At 36.0% G+C, this 24056-nt stretch overlaps 1 protein-coding gene across 1 annotated transcript in view; it reads left to right on the top strand.

The window, feature by feature from the left end:
- Nucleotides 1-24056, top strand: part of LOC140162362 (NXPE family member 3-like) — a 71258-nt gene extending 47202 nt beyond the window's left edge. Inside the window, exons 2-6 of the mRNA XM_072185574.1 lie at nt 13881-14115; nt 17181-17302; nt 19004-19392; nt 20506-20558; nt 23233-24056. Coding sequence (XP_072041675.1) covers nt 13881-14115; nt 17181-17302; nt 19004-19392; nt 20506-20558; nt 23233-24023 — 1590 coding nt within the window. The 3' untranslated portion in view covers nt 24024-24056. The remainder of the gene's footprint in view (nt 1-13880; nt 14116-17180; nt 17303-19003; nt 19393-20505; nt 20559-23232) is intronic.

Below are 24056 nucleotides of genomic sequence, written 5' to 3'. Positions count from 1 at the left end.
AATTTGGCTTCTTTAACAAAGATTTGCTAATCAATTTATCTTTTTAAATACAAATAAGCATGCTGCCAAATACTGGTAGATATCGGGCTGATTATACTCTCATTGGAAGTGGTCAGGTGCCCCCCCCCTCTCTCTCTCTCTCATCATAATAATAATTATTATTATTACTATTTGAACCAACTCGATATTATGAGTTCAGTTAATAAAACTTCAAGGGTCTTTTGGTGAAAGTGGTGCCGCAATTGGGAACTTAATCCAATATTTACCTTCTCCTCTTCGCCTGTCCCTCATCTCCCGGTCCCTTTTCGCCCATCCTCCCTTTTTTCTCTCTCCACACAGTGACAACTCCGTGAAATACACACACTGGGGGGCTGACCGAACCACCGTTAGTCCGAATTTTTAGGGTTCGGATTCGGGTTGGGTTTAGGTTTAGGGTTAGCGTTAGGGTTAGGGTTAGGAACCCTAAGAACCCTAAGCCTAACACTAAAAATTCGAACTGACAGTGGTTCGAACTGACGGTGTGTAGGCCTACCCAACAAATTAAGCCTTGTGGAACCTTTGAGAAAAATGCGGACATCTGTGGAGATGAGAAAAGAGGAGAGGAAAGGCGAAGAAAAGAGATCGAGGACAGGATAGGAAAAAATAGGCCTATATTTTAACGCATGTGGTAAAATCAGTTGATTTTTCAGGATTTTTTTTATTTTTTCAGGCGGAGCTTTGCTTTATTCCGTGTTTGATTATGAAAAACGGAACAAATTTTCAAATATGATGTACGAACAAAATAATCACGAGCGGGGGAGGAAAAGCCCCGGCCGGGGAGAAAGTGGAAGGAAATGGAGGAATTAGATTTAGATGATGTTCCCAATTTCATCACTATCACCAAAAGATCCTATTTTATAAACAAAAAATAACTCGCCCTGATTCCAACAATAAAAAATTATTATGAGCGATGAGGACGCTAGACCAATTCAAACACCGGTGTCTATCAAACCACAGACAAACCTTGAAACCTGGCAGATAAAGTGGACAGCACCCACCCAGCTCTATTATTGATGTATGAGGCACAACTTTCAGGGTCACATTTATAAAGACTTAACTGCTTAACGGTGGGATTTATTGATTGATATAAGCCTGTATTCGTGGCGCGTCACGCACGTGAAGCTACTTCAAATTTTACAGCTGATTGACTTTTAACCGTAAATCTATTCATCAAAATCTACGGTACATATGCATACGGGAGCCGCAACATCGCTAGTGAGACTTCTGATGCGCCCTTGATCTATCGCTGCCCATAATTGAGCGGGACCAAATCAATAGGAATTACTGCAACTTTTAAAATGGAGGTGATTGCATTCAAATGGTCATTGTGACATCAATTCTATATTGATTTGAACAAATAAGGTATCAAACTGTGTGGAATAAATTTATCTGTAACATACTTTTGGTAGGTTTTGATTTAAGGCCACATCTGTGACTTATGGAATAAAATCAAACTGGATACTTTCTTTTTGGGATGAGTTTAGTACTAACATTAGGGATGTCACAGTGGCTGCACAGTTATTCTGCCACACTGTGCATGTATTAAGGGGGTGTGCAATAATTATGTGTGCCCCTGGGGTGGTGGATTTTCAAAGTGGTCTGCCAAAAAAATACGAGCGCAACGAGCCTGAAATTTTGCATATTTGAATGTTTTCCTAACGTTTTCCTACACCTTTTTAGGGCGTAATATAGAAATGGTGCCCAAAATATCTGTGCCAAAAATCGCTTGCCCCCCCCCCCTTTTGACCTGCCAAAAAATGCTTGCCCCCCCCCCCCCTATAATTCACTAGACGGGGGTACATATAATTATTGCACCACCCCTAAGCATAACAGTAAATTGAAAAGCGCGCGTATCGAAAAATTAATTTCCTCATAATGTGCTATTTATCCAAATTGTTAAAATTTTTGATATTTGGTGTGGGAAATTTTTCTGTGACTACCATCGGTTTTTTTCAATAAATATTGCTTCGTTTAAGAGCTACTACCTGTTTTTATGGATTGTTGAAGATACTCCATAAATCAATAAATATAGGCCTTTTGAAATAAAAAGACCTACCACCATTTAGCTGAAATACTAATCTTTCTTAGCATGTAAATTATTTCCGTCGACAACGAAAGGCACACATGAGGAAAACGACTTGAAACATAGCATTATCAAAGTGATTTTAAAGGGAGTAATATTCCAAACCACAATTACTCTAAGCCATTGTGTGTGTCCAAGGCCACATCATTTTTGTATACGCGATATAGTGGAATGGCGGTTCCTTTTACCATTTGTCCTCCCATGTTAATCCACATAACAAAATGTTACTTTGTTAATTTAAAGTCTCATTGCAAATGGATTTTTAGTTTTAGTTTTCGGATTTGGCTTTGAGCAATGGTGACACATACCATGTTTACAGAAAAAATGAAAATGAAACCGTCAAAATGTCAAACTTTGTATTTTTTGTATTATATTTAAGTAATTAACTGCAGTTTCTTTATTCAATATCATAACAGGTTCATACTTGACAAATTTATGATGAATGAAAAGACTTTCATTAAATATTGAAGAAAAAAAAATTCTCATGCCTAAGTTGCTTAATAATACCATGAATACATTAATTACAATTGAAAGAACTTTGTATACATATGTGTGCAAAAAACCGCACCCTGATATCATGTATGGTTTTCTATTGGCATCAATTTTGCATATTAATTAGCTGAACTTAGTCATTTTTTTAGCTTTGATTTGTCTGCAGATTGGCCGAAATTGTTAAAATAGTATATTTGGTTAATTTATATACTTATTTAATGATAGATTTTTAAATTATGTTTCTTTGACGAAGTCAGAAAAGATATGCATTTAACCTGTGATACTTAATTCACGCTGCTTTTTCAAGCAAGCATCCAAATAAGCCTTCAAAATCTCGAAATGTGCCAATTTTGTCATTATAGCCATTTGTGGCAGATTTGCATTCCATTTATGACCATCTTAAAATTGACACTACATCACAATGCATTGACCGATTTCAATTCCGTTTTTTGATTTTAGATGCTTTAATAAAGCTCATTCGTGTAGAAACATTAAATAACGTGTTTCTGCTGCGCTTATTTTTGAGGCGATATGCCTACTAACATACATAACTGTGCGGGATTGTGCATGGTGTAATGTTTGCTCACTGCTGTGTGCTAACAAAGGTCACCATAATTATACGGTTTCGGGTTAGGAGGCGTTACTGCTGGTTATTAAATTCATGGTAGTTAAACAACAAAGATCACCCATTAATTTTGTATTTCAAACAAAAGATAATGGGCCTATACGCACATGAATTAAAGGATTTTTCTTCTTAAGGGAAGGGGTATGAACGTTTGGACAGTGGACATTAGAGCACATCAGACATATCGAATTGCATTCTGAATAAGAAGAATGTCATTCTGATATCAAATAATTTTGATTTTTTGAAATTCGCAATGTAATACACATTTTATGGTAAATCATTAAAAATTTATATTTTTGATATTTAACAGTACTCGAAGTAAACTTTATAAATCTGATGATTTATACTTAACGTGTATGTAGGTGGAATGAAAAGCCGATGATCAATTGAAAATTTTGACCTTTCGTATTGAAGATATGAATTTGTTTTCCCAAAACACCAAAAAAAATTAGGTCTTTTGGGGAAAAATCTTCAATATGAAAGGTCAAAATTTTCAATTGATCGTCGGCTTTTCCTCCCAGCTACATACACTTTAAGAATATATCATTAGATTTATAAAATTTACTTCGAGGACTGTTATATATCAAAAATTTGAAAAATATCAAATTTTTATAATTTGTCATAAAATTTGTATTATATCGTGATTTTCAAAAATGAAAATTATTTGATATCAGAAAGACATGCTTCGTATTCAGAATGCAATTCGATACGTCTGAGGTGCTCTCATATTCCATAAAAATACTGTCGAAACGCTCAAAACGCTCATTCCAGATCCCTTAAGGTCAATGCATTAAATAACGGTTACAACGAATGTCAAATGCAAACCTCCAAACATTAAGACTATTATAATCATGGATTTATGAAAGACCAATTTTTAGAAACGTGAAAAATGCCAAAAACAAATTGGTCTCTTGCATGATCCAGCCATATGGTAAGCCTAAATAGGGTTTCCATTAATTTCGTATTTCAAGCGATAAATTTCTGCTGTATATAGATCTACTTTACTGGCATCCAGTGCATATTAGTAACCAGTAATAAAATCACACCGGCAAGTTAGTAGTGTTGTTTATTCTAAGCACGCAGGGGGGCGTACATTTAAGCAAAACAGATGCGAAGTAAATCTAGCAAGGCTGAAAAATGCAGTAAATTGCAATTCCAGGACAAGACCGGAGCCCCTCCGTAGAGGGCGCTCACAAAACGACCTTCACAGCATCAAATCACGCATTTTTATTCATTGTATGTAAGTATTGAATCCTATCACTAGGAGCCACAACATGCTCATCTATCAGGGTGCAGTTCTTTAACCCCAATACATTTGTACATTTATTGAATATTGATATGAAAATGATGACATTATAATATCAATAGGCGATGAGTCAGGTTTGAACGTTTTGTCATTGAATGAACACTAAAGATTTGGGTACAAAGACTCATACTCCGTAACTTGAGGTCAAATTTTGCCCTATTATTGATTAATTGCGCTTATTGAACTATGCCATTGGGATGAGGCCATTGTGTTCCATAGTGTATGTTGTTGATTAATCAAGTACTTGTTATCATGTGTGTTTTAAGGTCGTCTGTCGAAAATTCCAGATAAATACAGCACTAATATGTTTGGAAAAAATTCCTGCTTTGCCAAAACATAGGTAAATCCTAATAATTTAGTTAGTACTAACTGGGAATAAAGTTAAATTTTAATATTTTTGCAATTTCACGGAAAATGCTATTTCAAACTTATTCATGTGCTATTCCAGGAAATAAGTGCACACCCCTATAAAGGATTAGCTTTTCAATAAAAGAATGTCTGGATTTCCAAGTTTGCTTTGTGAAAACGACTGGAATTTCAGTTGCCAATAATACTTGAGAAAGTTAAATGAAATATCACGGAAATGTCCAAAATGAGGTCTCAAATTACGAATTTCTTATTTTAAACTATTTTTCTGCTGGATTTGTTTGTCTTTGGACACTTTAAAAATCTGGATTTCCAACCACTACGACTGGACAAAAAGTCCGGAAGTCCGAACTGCTCTATAAGGGGTGTGCATCTATTTTCTGGAATAGTCCGTTGCATTTCTGTATCTGTCGTTCACGTACATACACCATATCTGGTTGTCGCATACGTTGGGGGTCATGTGCAAACGGTTTGATATAGATTATTTCTAGCTAGGTCTTGCAGGTCTTGACGTCGGGTGCGCGCGGTGCGTAGGTCCTGGTCGAGTTGGTTCCATTCGCGAATAGTCTTTGGATATAGCGAGTGCCTGTAGCAGTCTTTGTTTGTGGTGATAATGTTGTAAGATAAGGCCCCTGATTGTCTAGTCCTAGGTTGACTGGATGAATTTGTAGCTCGAAGATAACACTTGATGTTACTTGGAAAATACCCGTGAGTTTCTTTGTAGATGGTCGTTAAGCGTAATTTAGTCCTACGGTCCTGAAGAGGTTCCCACTCTAAATCAGCAAAAATTTGGGGACACTGGAGTCCGTGCTGTAATCGCCAACAGTAAACCTGGCAGGTCGTTTTTGGATTCTTTCTAACTTATCCCCATCTGATTTGTGCTGTGGATCCCAGATCCCGTAGCAGTACTCAAGCTTGGGTCTTGTCTTATCAAGGACTGTATGCAATAGTGCTGTTGTTGCAGTAATAAACATTTCTCTTCAGCAGGCCCAGCATTTTATTAGCCTTTGTAACAGTTTGATTGATGTAAGTAGACCATTTCAAATCATTGCTAAGTTCGACTCCGAGGTACGGGTGATGTTTCACCTCCTCAAGGATATGGTGACCCATCTTGTAATTCTTGGTAACAGGATTCCTCTTGTGCGTAACTCTCATACTGAAGCACTTGGAAGAATTAAAAGACATCTGCCAGTCTCTCTCCCACTTGACTAAAGCATCAAGGTCTGCTTGGAGTTTCTTGGAATCCTCGGTGGGTTGTATTCTGTTGTAGAGAATACAATCGTCCGCAAAAAGTCTGACCTTTGAGTGGACATTGATATTGGTATAATGGCAACATTAGGGGTCCCAAGACTGTACCTTGGGGGACCCCGAGGTAACACTAGCTCTGGTGGACGAAACTTCTTCCAAGACCACCTGTTGGTGAGGACTAGTAAGGAAAGACTCAAGCCACTTCAATGTGTTGTTCCTAATTCCCATGCATATTAACGGTATAACATTTCTGCAAGTATACTAAACGGTCTCACGCATACAGATTGGGCACACTACAGTTTAACTTTAATAGCAAATTTAACTTAACTCTCTTCTTTTCCTCGTAATCAATATTTTTTCTCATCTAAATCTAAAGTTTTTTGTACAGTAGTGATTCAGTGTGTCCACTCTTTCTAATTATACAAGAAGCAAATCTTTTGAAACCTTCGTCTTTCAAAGAGTAAAATTTAGCCACATGGCCATTCGATTATTATGGAAGTACATGATTGTAGTATTGTAGTTGCAGTAAACAAGAAATGTCTTTAAAAAAGAATGCCTCCAAGATACCAGTGGGCACCTTTTGTTATTAGTTAAGGAGACACTTATAATGCTAGCTTTAAGGTAACGCTATTAGATATAGATTTTTGTCTGATTGAAATATGTGAGTCCATTCTCTCCTGATTACAAGACTGACAATTTTATTTTAATCGGACATTCGGTTACCAAAATATATGGCCTGTCAAAATGGCGCGAAACCAAGAAGTTGGCAACAAATTTCTTTTATTTTTGTTATTCAATGTTGTCAGGTAGGCCTTATTTTCTAATTATATATGCAAGAATTGTACAAAGTAAAATGTTCAGATCGGCTACAAAATAAGATATAAAACCCATGGATGCCTTTTACCATGCAAATTTCCATTTGCATAATTAATTAGGGCCCTAATCAACTTTTCTAATAAGTGGCCCTAATTAATTATGCAAATTGAAATTTGCCAAAACGCAACCGTAATTTTGTAGTAGGTCTACAGTGTGTGTTCTACCCATGTACCATGCCTCAGTAGGCCTACTATAGCTCTTTTAATTGTATCTGAAATCTTTACTTTGCATAATTCATGCATGTAATTAGAAAATCATCTGGCAACTGGACTTGTCAAAATATAGAAAATAAAACGAAAGTTGTTGCCAATTTTTTGTTTTGGGTTCGCACCATTTTGACAGGCCATATCTCAAGAACCGAATGTAATCTACAGGGCATATAGCTTTAACATATTATTTAAATAGAAAGAAAATCTAAATTTGTGCATTAGCCAATAGGGCCACAGTCACCTAAAGCCATCTTGCAATCTTGCAGATAATTCTGATGTATGAAATAAGACCTTCAAACTTTCAGATATGAAGAGTTCCAGATGCAGGCAGCCGTTTCTGTTTTTTAAATGCATATATGCCCAAGTTGTATCAAGAGTCATTTCTCGTGGATTTTTTGACTGAAAATTACGATTGTAACGTTTCAGAGTAACAAATTTTCGTATCAGATTTTTTTATGTTTGTTTATTATATTTTGTATTCAGGACTAAAATAATATTAATATTATTATATTTAGAGGGGGTCTTTTTTATAGGCCAATACTCTTTTGTATGTGTAATTGAATAAAAAATCAAAAACATTATTGTTTTGTTTTGTTTCCTTCATTTGAATTGTGCTTTGTCTTGCATCGAAAGGGCCAATATCAACACCTTGTTTATAAGAAGTATTGTGTGGGGAAAGATGATTCTTGCATTTTATTTTTATTTTTATCTTAACAAACAAAAAGCAAATTTCTCAGTCAAAGTCTTGAAACGGTCATGGGTATGCATGCAAAAATATTGCAACAGTACTCAGTAGAACATAAAAACTGATACATGACCAACCACGAATGGGAATTGGGGAAGCAAATACTTTAAAACGAATTATTCCGAATTATATCAACGCAATAAAATTGCAATACTTTAGTACATGTATTTGAACAGCAATGAAGCCGGCCATAGGCGCGGCTAGGCGTATCATACCATACATTGCAGTTCAAATGCATCATGATCATGATTGTGGCCTAGTCGAGCCTAGCATGCATGCCAGTCGGTCTGCTGACTCGCCGCGGCACAAAAATACCTCCAATTTTGCACAAAACAATCCATGATGTCAATTTATCGCATCCAAAGTGTCACCATGAACGTCAGCTTCAACTTCTCCAGCCAAAGTTTTTGAATTGATAATCAGGTTTCATGTAATCATGAAATTAAACCTTGTTTGATGTGTATTCCCATTGCCACAGTATAACGGTTTTCCAACTTGTCATCTACGATAAAGCTGCTGATCGCTGAGGCTACAACCTATAATTAAAGACCGAATTAAAAAAAAGACTAGTTTGCGTCTGACGTCATGACAAAGGCGCGCCGTGATTGGTTGCTGACCTGCGCAGTATGGCATTTTTGGTCTGGTTTACAGGACGGCATACGCAAGCTAGTCTTTTTTAATTCGGTCTTCAATTATACAACATATGAGTTTGAAAATATTCTAATGCATAATTCATTAACTTGATAGACCCACGCCATTGGCGCCACGTGCTATGTGTTTCTAGAATCCCTATAGAATAAGATTAATTTTAATGCTAATTTATTGCACATGCTGAGGAAGCGTGATTACCTTTTTGAACATTCGGAAATGGCGATAGGCGAATTTATATATGGCGCAGAGAGGTGGGGGATATATATTGGGCTCTCAATATTGGGCGGAAATTAGAGTACTTGTCAGAATATAAATTTGTACAATCGGCCTACATGCCGCGCAATGTGCGGCATTTTAGGTGTCAATTTCAAAGCAAACTATCTCCTGCGGAGGCAGAAAAATGTTGACATTTAGAGTTACTGTAGCATTTAGAGCCCCTGTAAATATTGCTTTATAGTGTCACTACTCCGGATTCCAGATTCCGGATTCTTTTGGGATAAAATATATATTATCCTGTTTTGACAAATGAAATATCTACCAAAAAACGTTTCAAAACGTAAAAAGAGGCCAAGTTTAAAAAATCTTTCCTGTGTGGCTTTTCACCCATTTTTTAACTTGGTCCCATTCAGTAAAGTAGTAATAACATGAAGAACGAGTCCTAATTTCTACATGCAACAATTAGGTTTAAGACTGTTCGAAAGCGGTGCAATATGACGTAGGCTATGTATTATCAAAAACATTTGAAGGTTTATGTTTTATTATATTGCGTGTTCATAAAGAGTAGTAGAGTATTATATATACTTAGCAAATTGACTGTCTATCAACCTGCTACATTATAGGCCCTACATCTGTACATAAGGCGCAGAATCGCACAAGACGATGAAGAATTTAACAAAGTGAGTATTTGCTACTCTTGCTTAAATCAAAATACATTATAACGTCTTTACGAGAAAAACTTCAATCGCCGCACGAACATTAATTCATTTACTCTACAAAATGAACACTGACAACTAAGAAAACAAACAAGTAGCCTAAAGATGACTTCGTATGGGTCTTTAGAAACTTTCATAAATGGGACCAAGTTTAAAAAAGGGTGAAAAGCCACACAGGAAAGATGTTTTAAACTTGGCCCCTTTTTCCGTTTTTAGGTAGATATTAATTCTTTTTTTGAAGTAAAAAAATATTGCGCGGTAAGTGGTTCTTTGTAGCCATGCGAGGCGATCTAGTTGGATATCCATATTTCGCGATGAGTGGTTTTTTGAAGCTTCGAGGGCAAACTAGTTGGATATCCATATTTCGCGGTTAGCTGGTCTTTGTAGCCCTTCGGGGCAAACTAGTTGGATATCCATATTTCACGGTTTGTGGTTCTTTGAAGCCATGCGGGGCAAACTAGTTCGATATCCTCATTTCGCGATTAGTGGTTTTAACGACCCGTAACCACCCCAATCAGCTCCATTTTATCCCTGATAATGTTTTTTTTTGGTCGGGGGGCTACGCCACTGTGCTCGTGGAAAAACTTGCGAATGCTCAAGGACTATTTTTTAAATTTTTTATACCCAATGACCCCTTTTTTTAAAACATCATTTTATACCGATAGGCCTCTACTTCCCGACGCCGGTAGGGACATGCCCATCACATCTAAAATTGATTACAACCCATCCTGTATTTTGTACCTGATTTTGATAATTCATCATTTAACTGAATTGTTTATACCATGGAAGTTAGAGTGCCCTTGTTTATAGGCCTATACATAAATAAGACAAATTCAGTGATCCCAGCGAAAGTGTAAAAAATAAAATCGCTTAGGCCTATAAATTGCTTAAAAGTGAACAATTGCACCCCCCAAAAAAAAAAAAAAGAGAGCAAAACAGCAGTATTGACAAAGTTGAAGCCCCATTCAACTAAGTAGACCTACCTAAGTTCTCTATTTAATTAGAGATATCACAATTTCGTGTTAAATGTTCTATATTTGTCTTAAAACTATACAGTTTTCGGCTTAAACCACCAGCCATGCCAGCAGGCTATATAATAGCACATGCTCACTAACATAAAAAAATGATTTTTCCGATTTTCCGAATGAGCAAATCGCTGAATATGCATGTTAAGAGGGAATAATATGAAACTGTGTCATTATAACTCGTGTAACAAATATAAAAAAATAAAATAATATACATGCTGTGTTTGATTTTAGTTTCAAAATATTTTACATTGTCTTTTTTTAGAGTAGGTTGTCCATTTTAAAAGCTATTGGGCAGATATGTAGCTGAATTCAGTCTTCAAATGATAACTTGTATGCCATCATTTGAAAATATTTAAATATGCCGAAGTCGAACATGTTGAAATTTAATACGAAACCCACAATTACACAACAAAATCTTGCATTGTTATAGGCCTGAAGTTTTATTTTTTCTTAAATCTGATTTTCTTGAAATGTTTTGAACATCATGGCTAAAAACTTGCTTCAGTAATATTTTTATTAATGTTCAAAAACTAGATATAAATGTTTAGGAAATGTTTTTTTTTTTAATTCTCATCAACTTTGAGAAAATTCACCAACATTTTTTTTAAAAACGTTTAATATTTAAAACCATTATCTATCTTTTGAAAATTAATTTAAAAAAGATACTGACGAATTGATTTTTGTTATGTTATCCAAAAATATACATTACATAGTTTCAATAGTAATTTAAAAACTCACCTGTACTAATTGCCGCTGTATTTAAACCTCTTTGTTCTTCCATGATTCAGGTATTCTGGTTTGTATATATTTTGTATTTTTGTAAAGTGCTTTGATCATGTTGATCAGTTCCTGGAAATGGGCTATATAGTCAGTGTTTTTTATTAATATTATTATTAATATTCGAGTTCAGCATGCCCGAATTAACAAAAAATAAGTTGGTTGCCAGCTTTTACGCATTGGGTGTAAAGTCGATATGGTAATGTGATTTTATGCTAATCACTTATTCGTTGGCTAGTCGAGTTCATCCTCTGAAGCGCTGGACCGTAAAACTGAGCAAATGTGGACCATTGAATAAGTTTCTTATGAATAAATGGGCACTTCTGGGTTGGGTATCTATAGATTCTATAGAATTTAAGTATGATATATTTTCGATGATAATATATTTTTACTTTCAAAGTTTGTGGTTTTCATAATTGCAATTTCTGAATATTATATCAAAAGCACGAATAAGACTATAAATGTAAGAGTATGGGATCATTTTTAATGTTAATAAATGCGAAACGCCGGCGGTATACACCAGCAATATCAGGGATTGCCGCGATTCTTGCAGTAGCTTTTATGAATAGAATACAATAGTGGATACAATAGCGGATACAATAGCGGAACAATAGAGCTCTATTACGGGCAAATAAACCTCGTCGCGTTTTGCTAAATTTCACTTCTTCTTTTTCATGAACTAACCGTTATTTCATTAAGTAACCGTTACCTTTTTAAACTTGGCAAAACATCGACCGATGTTTTTAATAGCTATATCCTCGCCACTTTTTGGAAATAAGGGCCAAAAAACATGCGTTTTTAGGGTATTTTTCGTACAGGGTGATTCAAAATGAAGTAAAATTATGTTTGTGGCGCTTTTGTACGAAATCTAGAAGGAATCTGCTGTAAATGAAAATATAATTGAAAAGAGCAGATTCTGAACATCTAAATCAAAAAGGAATTGAACATTGTATTTGCTTTAAGTTATACTCATTTGAATTAAACCACCCATTTTTGTAGCTGCACACGGTTTCTCTTCTTCATCTTCATCTTCATTAGATGCAGTGCATATCTCAGAATTGAGTAACAAAAGTGCTAGTGATGAACGTGAAGAAAGTTTATCATGTAGTCATGATCCCAAGCATGTAGTCATGATCATGCAGTTGTGTTGACTGGCACAGCGCGATATTCAAATGCAAAATAAAGTTGTGTGACCAATAATGCCTAGCGGACTACATTTTGGCCTAAAGACGGGCCTCAGGAGTTATTTTTTAATTTTTCAATTTCAATTTCATCATATTGTACTGCACACAAAGAAATGGGCCAAGTACGATAAGGCACTTCAATTATGGCGTCCGCGTGAAGTTTCTTTCATCGTCTCTTACTGCTTGATCACATTGCTAAAGTATTGGCATGCGTTGCATTAAATAGACCCAAATATCAGCAACTCAAGACGTAAACCCCTTTCGCAATATTACCCACTGGCACAGTGGCGTAGCATCATAGGGGCATGGGGGGTATGTGCCACGGTCTGAAATTTTTAAAGTCCCATAGGAAAATTGCCGACAAACGGCTTGTCCCCCCCCCCAATCAGACGCGGTGCCCCACCCCTTCCCCCATCATGGTCGCTGCGACTGCAATTGTAAGAAATCATGCAAAATTTCATGCTTTTGGCCAATTTCCCCTCAAATTGCAATACTTTAGAAATTTGATACTTTATTGCCAGTTAAACGATTAGGATTTAGCTATGTTTCATTTGGCAAATAATATTTTTTGTTATCCAAAAACATTAGTGCTGTATTTTTCTGAAATCGCCGGGGTGTTAAGATTTTTTAATTCATCAGTATTAGGTCATGTCGTTTGGCAAAGAAAATCCCGGGGGGGGGCACTCGACTTTGGAAATGGCTCGGATGTGCGGACAGCAATTCGAAACTAGGGGTCTTTCGGTGAGAGCCTAAACACTAAAAAGAGGTCTTTCGGTGAGAAGACCCGAAAAAGGAAGTCTTTTCGTGAGACTGGAGAAAATCTTTCCAAAGGGGGTCTTTCAGTGAGACCAGGAAAAAGTGCAAAATTGTCAAAAAATCATAAAAATGTGAAAATAAGATAAATATTGAAAAAACGGGGTCATTCGGTGAGAGATTATCAGAATTTTGTCAAAATTCTTGAAAAAGGGGTCTTTTTGTGACAGGAAAAACAAAAAGGGGGGGTCATTGAGTGAGGGAGTTCAGTAAAACAAAAGGGGGTCTCTGGGCGAGAGGGATTTGAAAAATGGGGGTCAATGTGGCAGCACATGCCCGTTAACCATTTTTAGTGAATGCCCCCCCCCCCCGGGAAAATCTTCTTCCAACTTACCTAGAACTCACATTTTAATGATTTGATGGAGCTACGACGTTTTGAGACCTACATATTCTAGTCTCTTGATCACGTAAGAGTGATTCCTGGAGCGTGAGCCACCCAGGCTGGTGGCTCACCATAGTATTTTATTAACAGAAGGTTTTCTTCAAATTCGTTTCCTAATGTGTAGGTCGAGGTGAATAGGCCTATATTTCAAGCTCCTCCTTTTCGGCACTCACACTTCCGGGGACTTGGACTTACCAATGTGGCAGATGCACCAAGGTTGACTGACCTTCAACTTCAAGTAGGGACCGAGGTCCCCAAACGAGAATGGATGCCTAGCGCGGAAGAAGGCAATAACATAAGTGAAACCAATGCAGGGAATTGCCGTTATCATGTACTGAATAACGTGGAAATTGTAAAAGGTAGGTATGGGGTTATAAGGGTCGGAACACTCAAATAATAAAGGAGTATCATGAACAAGTGACTTAGTGGCTATCATAATATTACTGAACTCTTACTCCAATTTCCAGAAAAATACATCACTTAATTATGTTTTGCCAATTAAAGCATAGCTAAATCATAATCCTTTAGTTAGAACTAACTGGGAATAAAAGTTAAATTTTAACATTTTTGTAATTTGGCGGAAAATGGGTCAAAAACATGCAATTTTGTATTCTTTCTTACAATTGCAGTCACAAAATTCAAAGACTTGGAATTCGTGCAAGCCATCAAAATCATGAGTATAGGCCAAGAGTTTGCTCATACTTTTAATATCTTGATTATAAAAGTTAAAGAATTAGAATGCATAGCTTGAAATTGGTCCTTGTACAAGTCTTTGGGCTTGATTGTTACATTGTAATTTCATATTATTCATTTTATTCAATAGAATCCTTACTCATTTATTTTTCACGGTTGTTTGATGGGATCATTTATTAGTTTTTCTAACAAAACATAATGTACAACCAAATTTTAGGCTTAAACAGCTAAAAGTGATATCATGCTAATGTATACAGATGCTTTCGAGTCATTCTCAACTTTAATGTCCACTCTTTTACAAAATGATTCACTTTTATAGCATTTTAAAGCTTTTTCGGATATAAAATGTATCTATGAATGACAAAATTGATGGCGCTATTTAGTTACTGGAAATTACTCTTTCAAGCTTTTAATACAAATAATTCTTTTAATTGTTTGATAAAATATGTTTATAAAATTCCCTTATTGCTTGTTTCACCTATTCCAGCTGTTTTAATGGCAGTATTAATCACCTACCCCTTGCAAATAAAGAAATATGATTTAGGAAAAATAGCGCCACCTATAGTTTGCATTTAGTTAATAATGAAGCCAATTCTATATACATCAAACAACCGTATTTTATTGCTCTTCGTTTCGTTTTGAAATGACGGGAAATACTTTTCATTTTGATTTGATATATCATCACTTCGAACCCACAATTACTTATCAAAATGAATAGTTTTCAACTTTTTAACAAGTAACTATTCAAATTGACAACTACAATTCATCATTTGACAAGATTGGCCATTTCATATTAACAAGATTCTGTTCAGTCACCCGCTGACAAGACAAACTATTCAAATTTGATTTCTTAGGTCATTTTTACCAGGCAAACTACTCAAAGTTGGGTCATTTGAGATTGTTCATTGTTCAAAACACCCTTTTGGACCTTATTTCCATAAACAAAACCAAATAACAAAATTTGACTTTCAGTGCCAGTCAGAACATTGTAGAATTAACTAAATAGGATTAGGATTCACGTAGGTTTCATTTAGCAAAACAGGATAATATTTTTAATCCAAACAATTAAGCTCTATTTTTCTGGAATCTTGAGTAGAATTACGCCCGTAGCCAATCAGAAAAGACGTTAGAAAAATACAAGGAGTGTATTGCACTTGGTGATGGAGGTGGATGCATTATGTAGATAAAATATCTTATCTCCGATATTTTTAGTGTAAAAAGTGTTTTTGTCCTATATTAAGATTTTTAAAGAATAGGTATTGTCTATTTTTCGAGAAATTGTACAAATTAAAAGTATTATTGTTGATGCTTGTCCTCCTGCGGAGCTTGAGCTTTGACATCTCAACCAGTATACATTGATCTGTCCGATTGATTATGTAACCCAATCAAACACAATGTGGACATTGCCTCATTTCAAATATATAGTTTTAGTTTTGGTTTTGGTTTTGGTCACGTGGTTTCCTATTGTCCAGCCTAACCACTGAATCATAAGATATCGAACTCATTGTTTCTACCTTTTGTTTAAAACCGAACATTTGTGTCAGTCAGTTTCGGTTTTGGTTTCAGTTTCTTATAAGTGGTGTGGATCGTAAAATTATTTGATTTGAAGTTACCTACTCTAAGTATACAAAAGAAATGTTTAAATTTCGCAGTGCAATATTCACGAGCAGAGAAGTCGAACAAAGCAGTCTACATTTGAAAGCATTGATTTAGTTTGAAAGCATTGACTTGAGACTACGAATTAGCCTAAGCTGATTTCACTGTGAAAATATATAGACCATCGAAATATTTCCACAGACATTACAATAGGCACTTGACAGATTATGACTTCAGTGATATAAACACTTTTATACACAATTCTATTTATGTGCATGTCGCATGACGGAAGATCAATATCATAGAAAGCTGGTTTAAACTAACTTTTATTCAATTTATTTATTAGAGAATAGAGAGAGAGAGAGAGATAGAAGAAATCGCCAGGGAAAGAGGGTATGTGTGTGTGAGGGGGGAGGGGGTAAGGGTAAGGGAGAAAGAGAAACAGAGGGGAGAGAGCATTGGAAGTGGGAAGGGAAGGAGGGGAGAGGGGGGGCTCAAGAGTGGAGTGGAATAATAGGGAAGAGTCGATATCGAGTGTGGGGAGGGGGGGAGGAGGTTATATATAGGTGGCGGAGGGAACATAGGTAAGAGGTATGGGTTGTGCTTTCCGGGGAATAATCTAATTCATAATCAAATCATCTACATCATCATGCATCGTTTATATTTCAGACAAATAAACAAAACACCCCACCCCCACCCCTCAATATATGCACATGATGTCTATGCATAACTTATCAAACTCGGGTGTAATTTTATGGTGTCATGGAAGTGTGCCAGCTACGGCAGAGAACATCAAAAGTCGTCCGCGTTGATAGATATCGATAATGAAAATGTTAGCACAATAGGCTATTATATACGTATGGTTATAGGCCATTATACTTTTGATTATATATACCCTCTTGTGTCCTCTCAGCACAATAGTGTTATGATTGCATACCAGTTCATCTCCACATTTTAATCCCTTGATTTTTGGTTTCTGAACAATAGAGAAACCAAAACTATATATTTGAAATGAGGGAATGTATATTTTTTTGCGAAATCACAAAGAACTTTTAAATACCTTTATTTTGATCGATGTTAATGTTATTATGCGAATTGGTTCGTTTCTTAATGGAATTATTTTTATTATCTACAGGCGACATCGTTAAAATAAGAATAGATGCCCGAGATAAATACAACCAGACACGGTTTGTTGGCGGTGACTTTTGGTTTGCTTTGCTGGAAAGTAAGAAACCTGCTGCCAGTACTGCTGGTAAGGTAGGTACTATGCCCATTTAGTCTATTCTTGCTGGCAATTAATATTAAATGCTTTGCGTGTGTGTCTACAGATAGCAGAAAGTATATCGTCAGCCTGTTTCGCCTAAGTCAGTTTTTGTAACAAAGTACAAAATATGGTTCAAGCAAGGATTTAAACATAATTATTTATTCACCAATCTTTGAACAAATAATGATAATGTTACAAATGAAAGGGAATAATCCTAAATAATTAGGGTGATTACTTAACTGGTGCATGCTTAAACCACATTGTGTTCTTTGTTCTCAAAATAAAACAAGAAATGTCTTTAAAAAGACAACAGCATGGATGAAATTCATGTTTAATAATTTTACATTGACAAGTACTTGGAATGCTAGTAATTTTTTGTGTGTAGCACATGCACAACTAACCGGGTTGGAAATGTTGTTACCACGAATACCACCAATAAGCTCAATTGAATGAGCGTAGCAGGCTGACGATATGCAACATTGCCAGAAAGGTACTCAAGTTCTGCAACATGAAACTCAATCCTAATCATTAATTTAGTACTAACTGAAGATCACTAATTTACTAATTTCTTGACAAAAGAGCCGAAAATATGCATTTTTGTCATGTTTTCTGACAATCATGACACAAAAATCAAAGACTTGGAACAAGTCTAAGCATTCAAAATTTTGAGTAGATGCAGCAATGTTGCTTTAATTCTCACTTTTTTTGTTACTATAATTGAAACATGTCTTTTCCAGAAATTAGAATGCATAAACTGAAATTAGTCTTAGTACAAGTCTTTGGGCTTGATTGTCACAGCATACGAAAAACACCCTAAAACCGCATGTTTTTGGCCCTTATTTCCAAAAATTGGCCAAATGTTAGAATTTTACTTTTATTGCCAGTTAGGACTAACTAAAAGATTAGGATTTAGCTATGTTTCATTTGTCAAAACAGGATAATATTTTTTATCCCAAAAAGTTAGTGCTGTATATTGTTTTTAGGTATTGCATATTATGACTCAGGTGTTAGAACACCTGACGAAAGAGAGAGAACACTAGCAAATTAAGGACTATGCAAATGTGCATCAGTACCAAACAAGAAATACCATATATAGTATTAACAATAACAAAAGGGTGTTTCCAGATCGCGTAGTTCCTGCTCTGATTTTATGGAATTCATTAGAAAAAATTACAAAAGCCTGTAAACAATAAACATTTCAAACCCAAATTAAATGAATTCTTAAACCAAATGCAAGTGATTAACATTCTCGTAGCATGCCTTGCATTTGAGTTTTGATTTGACTGCTCCGACTCATAATCGGAAGGTTTGCGGGTTCGAGCCCCGGCGCGCGAAGCCATCGTGTTGTGCCATTGATTAAGGCATTTTATCTCGATGACTCTTTTCCACCCAGGTGTATACATAGGGACCGGCATTCTTAAATGCTGGGAATGTAACAAAGACTTGCTGTGGAGGTCGAGGATATGTGGCGATTTCACGGTGGAGTCTGGCCTAATCCCTAATCTTCCCAGTGCCATTATTGTGAATCTAAACATTCTGATTATCATTTACCTTGGCCCTTTAACACATGAAACATGACGTCCCTAGAACGTCGCCAAAAACGGGGAAAGTTCAGATTTTGAAAGCTTAAAAGTTGGACGATAGCCTGAATCTCTATTAGCACTTTGTTCATATCGTATCGTATTGTATTGCAGGTGATCGATTACAACAATGGTACTTACTTAGTTCTGTTCTTGGCCGCCTGGACTGGACCTGCTAGCATCAGCATCACCCTGGTACATCCAAGTGACGCCACGACCTTCTTAAAAGATATCTTTTGGAACACAGATACTAAATTATTCTGGCAAGCGATATACAAAAGTCCCAAAAATTCAGAGACGGTTACCTGCTCTGTTCAGACTCAAGGTATCTGGGAGAATAAGTGCATTTACCCGCGTCCAATTGCTAATGGACGAACAACTTTTGTTTGTGATAAACCTCCTGGATTGCCGTGCAGTTCCATTGAACAAATCAAGGCCTATAATAAAATGATAGCTAATAGGACGGCTGCAATACTAGGGAATAAGGCGTTTCTATTCGAAGGGTAAGAATTACTACACCAGTCCGGCCTGCTCATGAAACCCTGCCGGGCCAGGCAGCATGTTGTCTGTGCAGGCAACACTGTATCCCACAATGCAATGCTCGATTTCAAATCGAAAATCCCTTAATAGGCCATTATTTCTTGGTTTAGAGTAAAGCAGTAGGTAAAATTTCAGATTAGTTAAAATAAATGTAATTTGCATATTTTAATCAAATTTGTCAAAAACCGTTAGAAATTGTTTTGTTATTTAACTGACTTTGCTCCCGGTGATTATTTTTTCGCCCGGTGAAAAATTGCTAAAGTACATGTTTTATATTGCTCCGCTTGCAGAAACACTTAAAAAAAGAATAGTTTGCCATATCTCATGTAACATGGCAAAGAAGATTGAATTACATTGAGCCCTGTGGACCTTGACCTATTTTGTGACGTTACATATGTAACAAAGCATCCAAAACAATTCAACGTTTTTCATTTTGATTTAAATTTAAGCATACTTCCATTGTAAACGACTGTGAACCCGAAAATTTGACCTTTTGACCTTTGACTTTTGGGGACTTTTGATATTTTCTTTAATATACTTTTCTGAAATCAATGGTGATTAAATGGTTTCTGTTACAACTAGTGGTGGGTTAAGCCCTTTTTTCCTTAATTTGATTGACCTATTAACCCTAATCTGTAACTTTTACTTTTTGAATAATATATCAAAAAAGGGGGGTTTAACTCTCTCCACGCCGGGTGTCGACCGCAGACGACAAATTTCAAATTTTGTTTTCAGAATTTCATAAATTTCAGAATTATAAATTTTCATTACCATTTTTTTGGAATCAGCGGTAAAAATACATTAGAACGAATACAAACAAGCCTAGTATTGGTTCAGTACTTTTTAAGATAGCCCTTGATATTTTGATACACAGAGCATTAAACTGGTACATCCTACCTACGCTGCTGACATAAAATGGCCTATTTACCTTCGCAGCTCGCATACCTGCAAACATTAATAATACTAGAATGTGTTAAAGCACACTTTATTCGTATTTATTATTATTCATATGTTTTGCACGTTTCAATTGAAAACTAAATAACATTTTTACTTGACCCGTTTCTTTTTCCTCACAGGGGAAATTATAATCAGAAGATCAGTGGGAATGTAAAAACGTTACATCTCAAAGGTAAATTGCAATTTCAACAACCTTTCCTATATCTTTGTAAAGGAACCAAATGTTGTTAATCAGTTAACCGAAGCGCGCATACACGTTAAGCGTGAGCGCCTACAATTCGTCATGCCTGGAACTTGTTTACATGTTGGAGGGATAGCGGCTAAACATTGCCGTTTTATTTTGTAGTTTCATTGCTCAGTAATATCAACAGAGAAATCACCGATCACCGATAGGCCTAAGGTTAAGTGGCAATGACTAATTGACATTCCTCAAGAAATAATCATATGAATTAGATGATCTATAGCTTGTTTTCGTTGTTGAAAATTTCAGTTTCTTTTGTTAACCTTTTTGTTACCCACAGAGGGGTGTACAAGGCAGTAATACAATGTTCTGAAAGAATTTAAAAGTCTAAGTATAGACAACAAATTTGCATTGGTTTCTCATTAGGCGGAGGGGCCATATTTTTTAGTGTTAACATGGCACATCGTCATCATCCCTATATCTTCGTGTCAAAAATTGCCGTGATAGTACAGCGACTCCTCTCGTTTTTCAACAGCTACGCATAGCGACTCAGGCTAAGCATACCATATGAGATACACACAGAGTTTATATATTCTACACATTATTACGATTTGTGCATGCTCTAGTACCCCATATGATGTTTCTATTACAAGAAAATCGATTTGTTTTCAGGTAAAACCAGGGTTTTGTTTCCAGTACACTCACTCGAAAAGCGGTACACTAATTAGCGGGGCCTTGCAGCTTGCTGTGGATATCTTTTACTGCATTTTTTATGTAAAGATTTTGAAATCCAATGTAAAAATCGTGATATATTTAATTTTGAGAATTACAATTCTACTTTATAGGTATAATGGAACACGTTTAGCCCAGTCAGTTAAGTTCCAGGTGCAAGCCCTATAACACAATGCATATGTAAACTTTCTTTATCTGTGTCCCCGTCTGTGTCAATAATAGAATATTGATTTCAACGGAGTATTGAACTGTATGGAAAAATATTTATAATACGCTGGCGAAGTTACGTAATAATCGGATTAACTACCATAGCAATAGGTGAAAACAATTTATACCGCGCTGCACTGATACGTTCACGCGGTACCTCTTCATTGAACCATATCATGCTGATAACTTGCACCTGTAAGATTAGTATCTTTGAAAAGACCAGTATTGTATTCAATCTATGATTGCAGACATACACAGGTGATGAGTGTAACCTGCTTGTAGTGCAGCGCGATATGTTCAAAATTGTTTTCACCTATTGCTATGGTAATTAATCCGATTAATTACGTAACTTCGCCAGCGTATACAGGGTGTTGACACTGTGCATCCGACTTATCCGGGTAAAAAATCAATAAAATAATTAAATATACAAAGCTAACGTTAAATAAGGCGCCTCCGCCTAATATGCATCTCGTCTACGTCTATCACACGGTAGAATTTTAAAGGAAGGTGACCTGATATATTAGGAAAATCGAATTCTTTAAAACCTATGTATAACATAAAATGTTGTCCCTTTCAAGCATTCATGCAAAAAGAACTCGTAAATGTTCCTTGTAAATATGAGTAATTCATTGTGGAATTACTGACATTTATATAGCGTGATATTGGTAGTCTACAGTGTTTTTATTAATGATAACCATCTTGATCCTGTAATAAACTGATATCAAATGAAAGCTCATATTTGTCTCATTAACATATTGAAATTCCAAATTGGTGTATTTCCGAAGATATCATCAAAAAAAAACTGTTGAATTAGTCTCAAACGTGGTATACCACAAATAACTAATTCGACAGTTTTTTAATGATTTCCTCAGAAGTATACCGATTTAGAACGCCTAATTGTTGTATGTCAATGAGAAAAAATACGAACATTCACCTGATACCAAAATCTGCATTTTGATGGGGGGAAAGTGGGGGTGAATGTCAATCGGGTTACCCACGTTTAATTAATAAAAATGATGATTTTATTTACTAAGAATATGAATAAACAATTCCCCTACCGTGTGATTTGCATTGGTTTCTGATAGGCGGAGGGCCATATTTAGCGTTGGATACATTTAAAAATATTTTCCAACGACTTACCCGGGTGACAAATCAATAAAATAATTAGGGGCCATATATAATTAGGGGCCATCCACTACTCAAAATATTGGTCAGCCCATCCATTATGACACGATATTGCGATATTGGATAGTCAAAAGACAAAATCCTATCTTTTATTCTCTAATTATTGGACCTGCCTGATGTCTATCACACTAACGAGGATAGCAAAAACAAATAAATTCCCTATAGTTTATTCTCTAATGTGCTATAAAATCTAATTTAGTGTGTGAATGGTTAACGGTGATAACTAACCTCGAAATCATTGTGATCATCACACCCTGTATTACATTGTGACAATGGGCTTATTACAGCAAACATAATCCCTGCTTTATTGTCGAATAGGCGGAAACACACATTACTCTTTGTAGTAGGCATCGAACTCTCTCCTTTATTCTCATCTTTCCTGCTCTATGTCAGAAGTGAAGTTGGAAGAGCTCCAAACTGGCAATCATGAGTGCTGGTTCGAACCCCAGCAGTTCTGAAATGATCAATATTTTAATATATTATGTCAGTTCGGTCATGCTACTTTTTCTGTTTAATTAATATATTTTCTTTTGAACCACAGAATCGTCACAAACCTTCGACCCAGGGCGTCTTCCGAACTGCAAACCACAAATGCCAACGCCAGCCATCAAAGGGTACTGGATGGATAACCAATGGCATCCGTTTAATTGCCGCAAGTATAATTGCTGGACTGATCCCGCCAAAGTGGCTGAATGTCTACGAAATAAAGAGATACATATCATGGGTGACTCTAATGGGAGGCAATACTTTGAGTATCTCACTGCCTTACTTCCATCATATTCATCAAAAACAACAGATATAAATGGCCATATTATGCGGTATATATCAAAGAAGTACAACATTACGATAGCATTTGACTTTCACCCGGAAGGGCTTGGTAGTCGTTGGATCTACTTTAGTGAATTTCATTACGAGGTTGACATACTTGATCAACTTGTTACTGCAGATTGTAATTACGTAATTATAATAAGCTCATGGGCTCATTTTGTGCAATGGAAACGAGAAGGTCTGTTAGAACGATTTCATCTGTTACGAGAAGCCGTGGATCGATTTCATCGCAGATGTCCTAATGCACCAATAATAATCAAAAGCCCGCATCCACGAAACCATAAGTCGTTACTAGCGAGAGTGCGTTCTGGTGATTTTGCATTGAATGAAATCAGAAAGCTTTTACGCCAAATATTTGCTAATAGTGGTGCGTTCTACTTAGATGTTTGGGATATGAATTTAGCATATCCGGCTGCAAATCATGTTCACATGCCTCGTACTGTAAATAATCAAGAACTCTTTATGATATTATCCTATGTTTGTAATTCATTATGCAAAAATTAAAATTAGTAATTATATTACAGGCCGTATCATAAT

This window comes from Amphiura filiformis, chromosome 10 (genome assembly GCF_039555335.1).
Source record: "Amphiura filiformis chromosome 10, Afil_fr2py, whole genome shotgun sequence".
Taxonomy (NCBI): Eukaryota; Metazoa; Echinodermata; class Ophiuroidea; order Amphilepidida; family Amphiuridae; genus Amphiura; species Amphiura filiformis.
The sequence above is the reverse complement of the archived record's forward strand: the minus strand, read 5'-3'. Positions and strand labels throughout refer to the sequence as shown.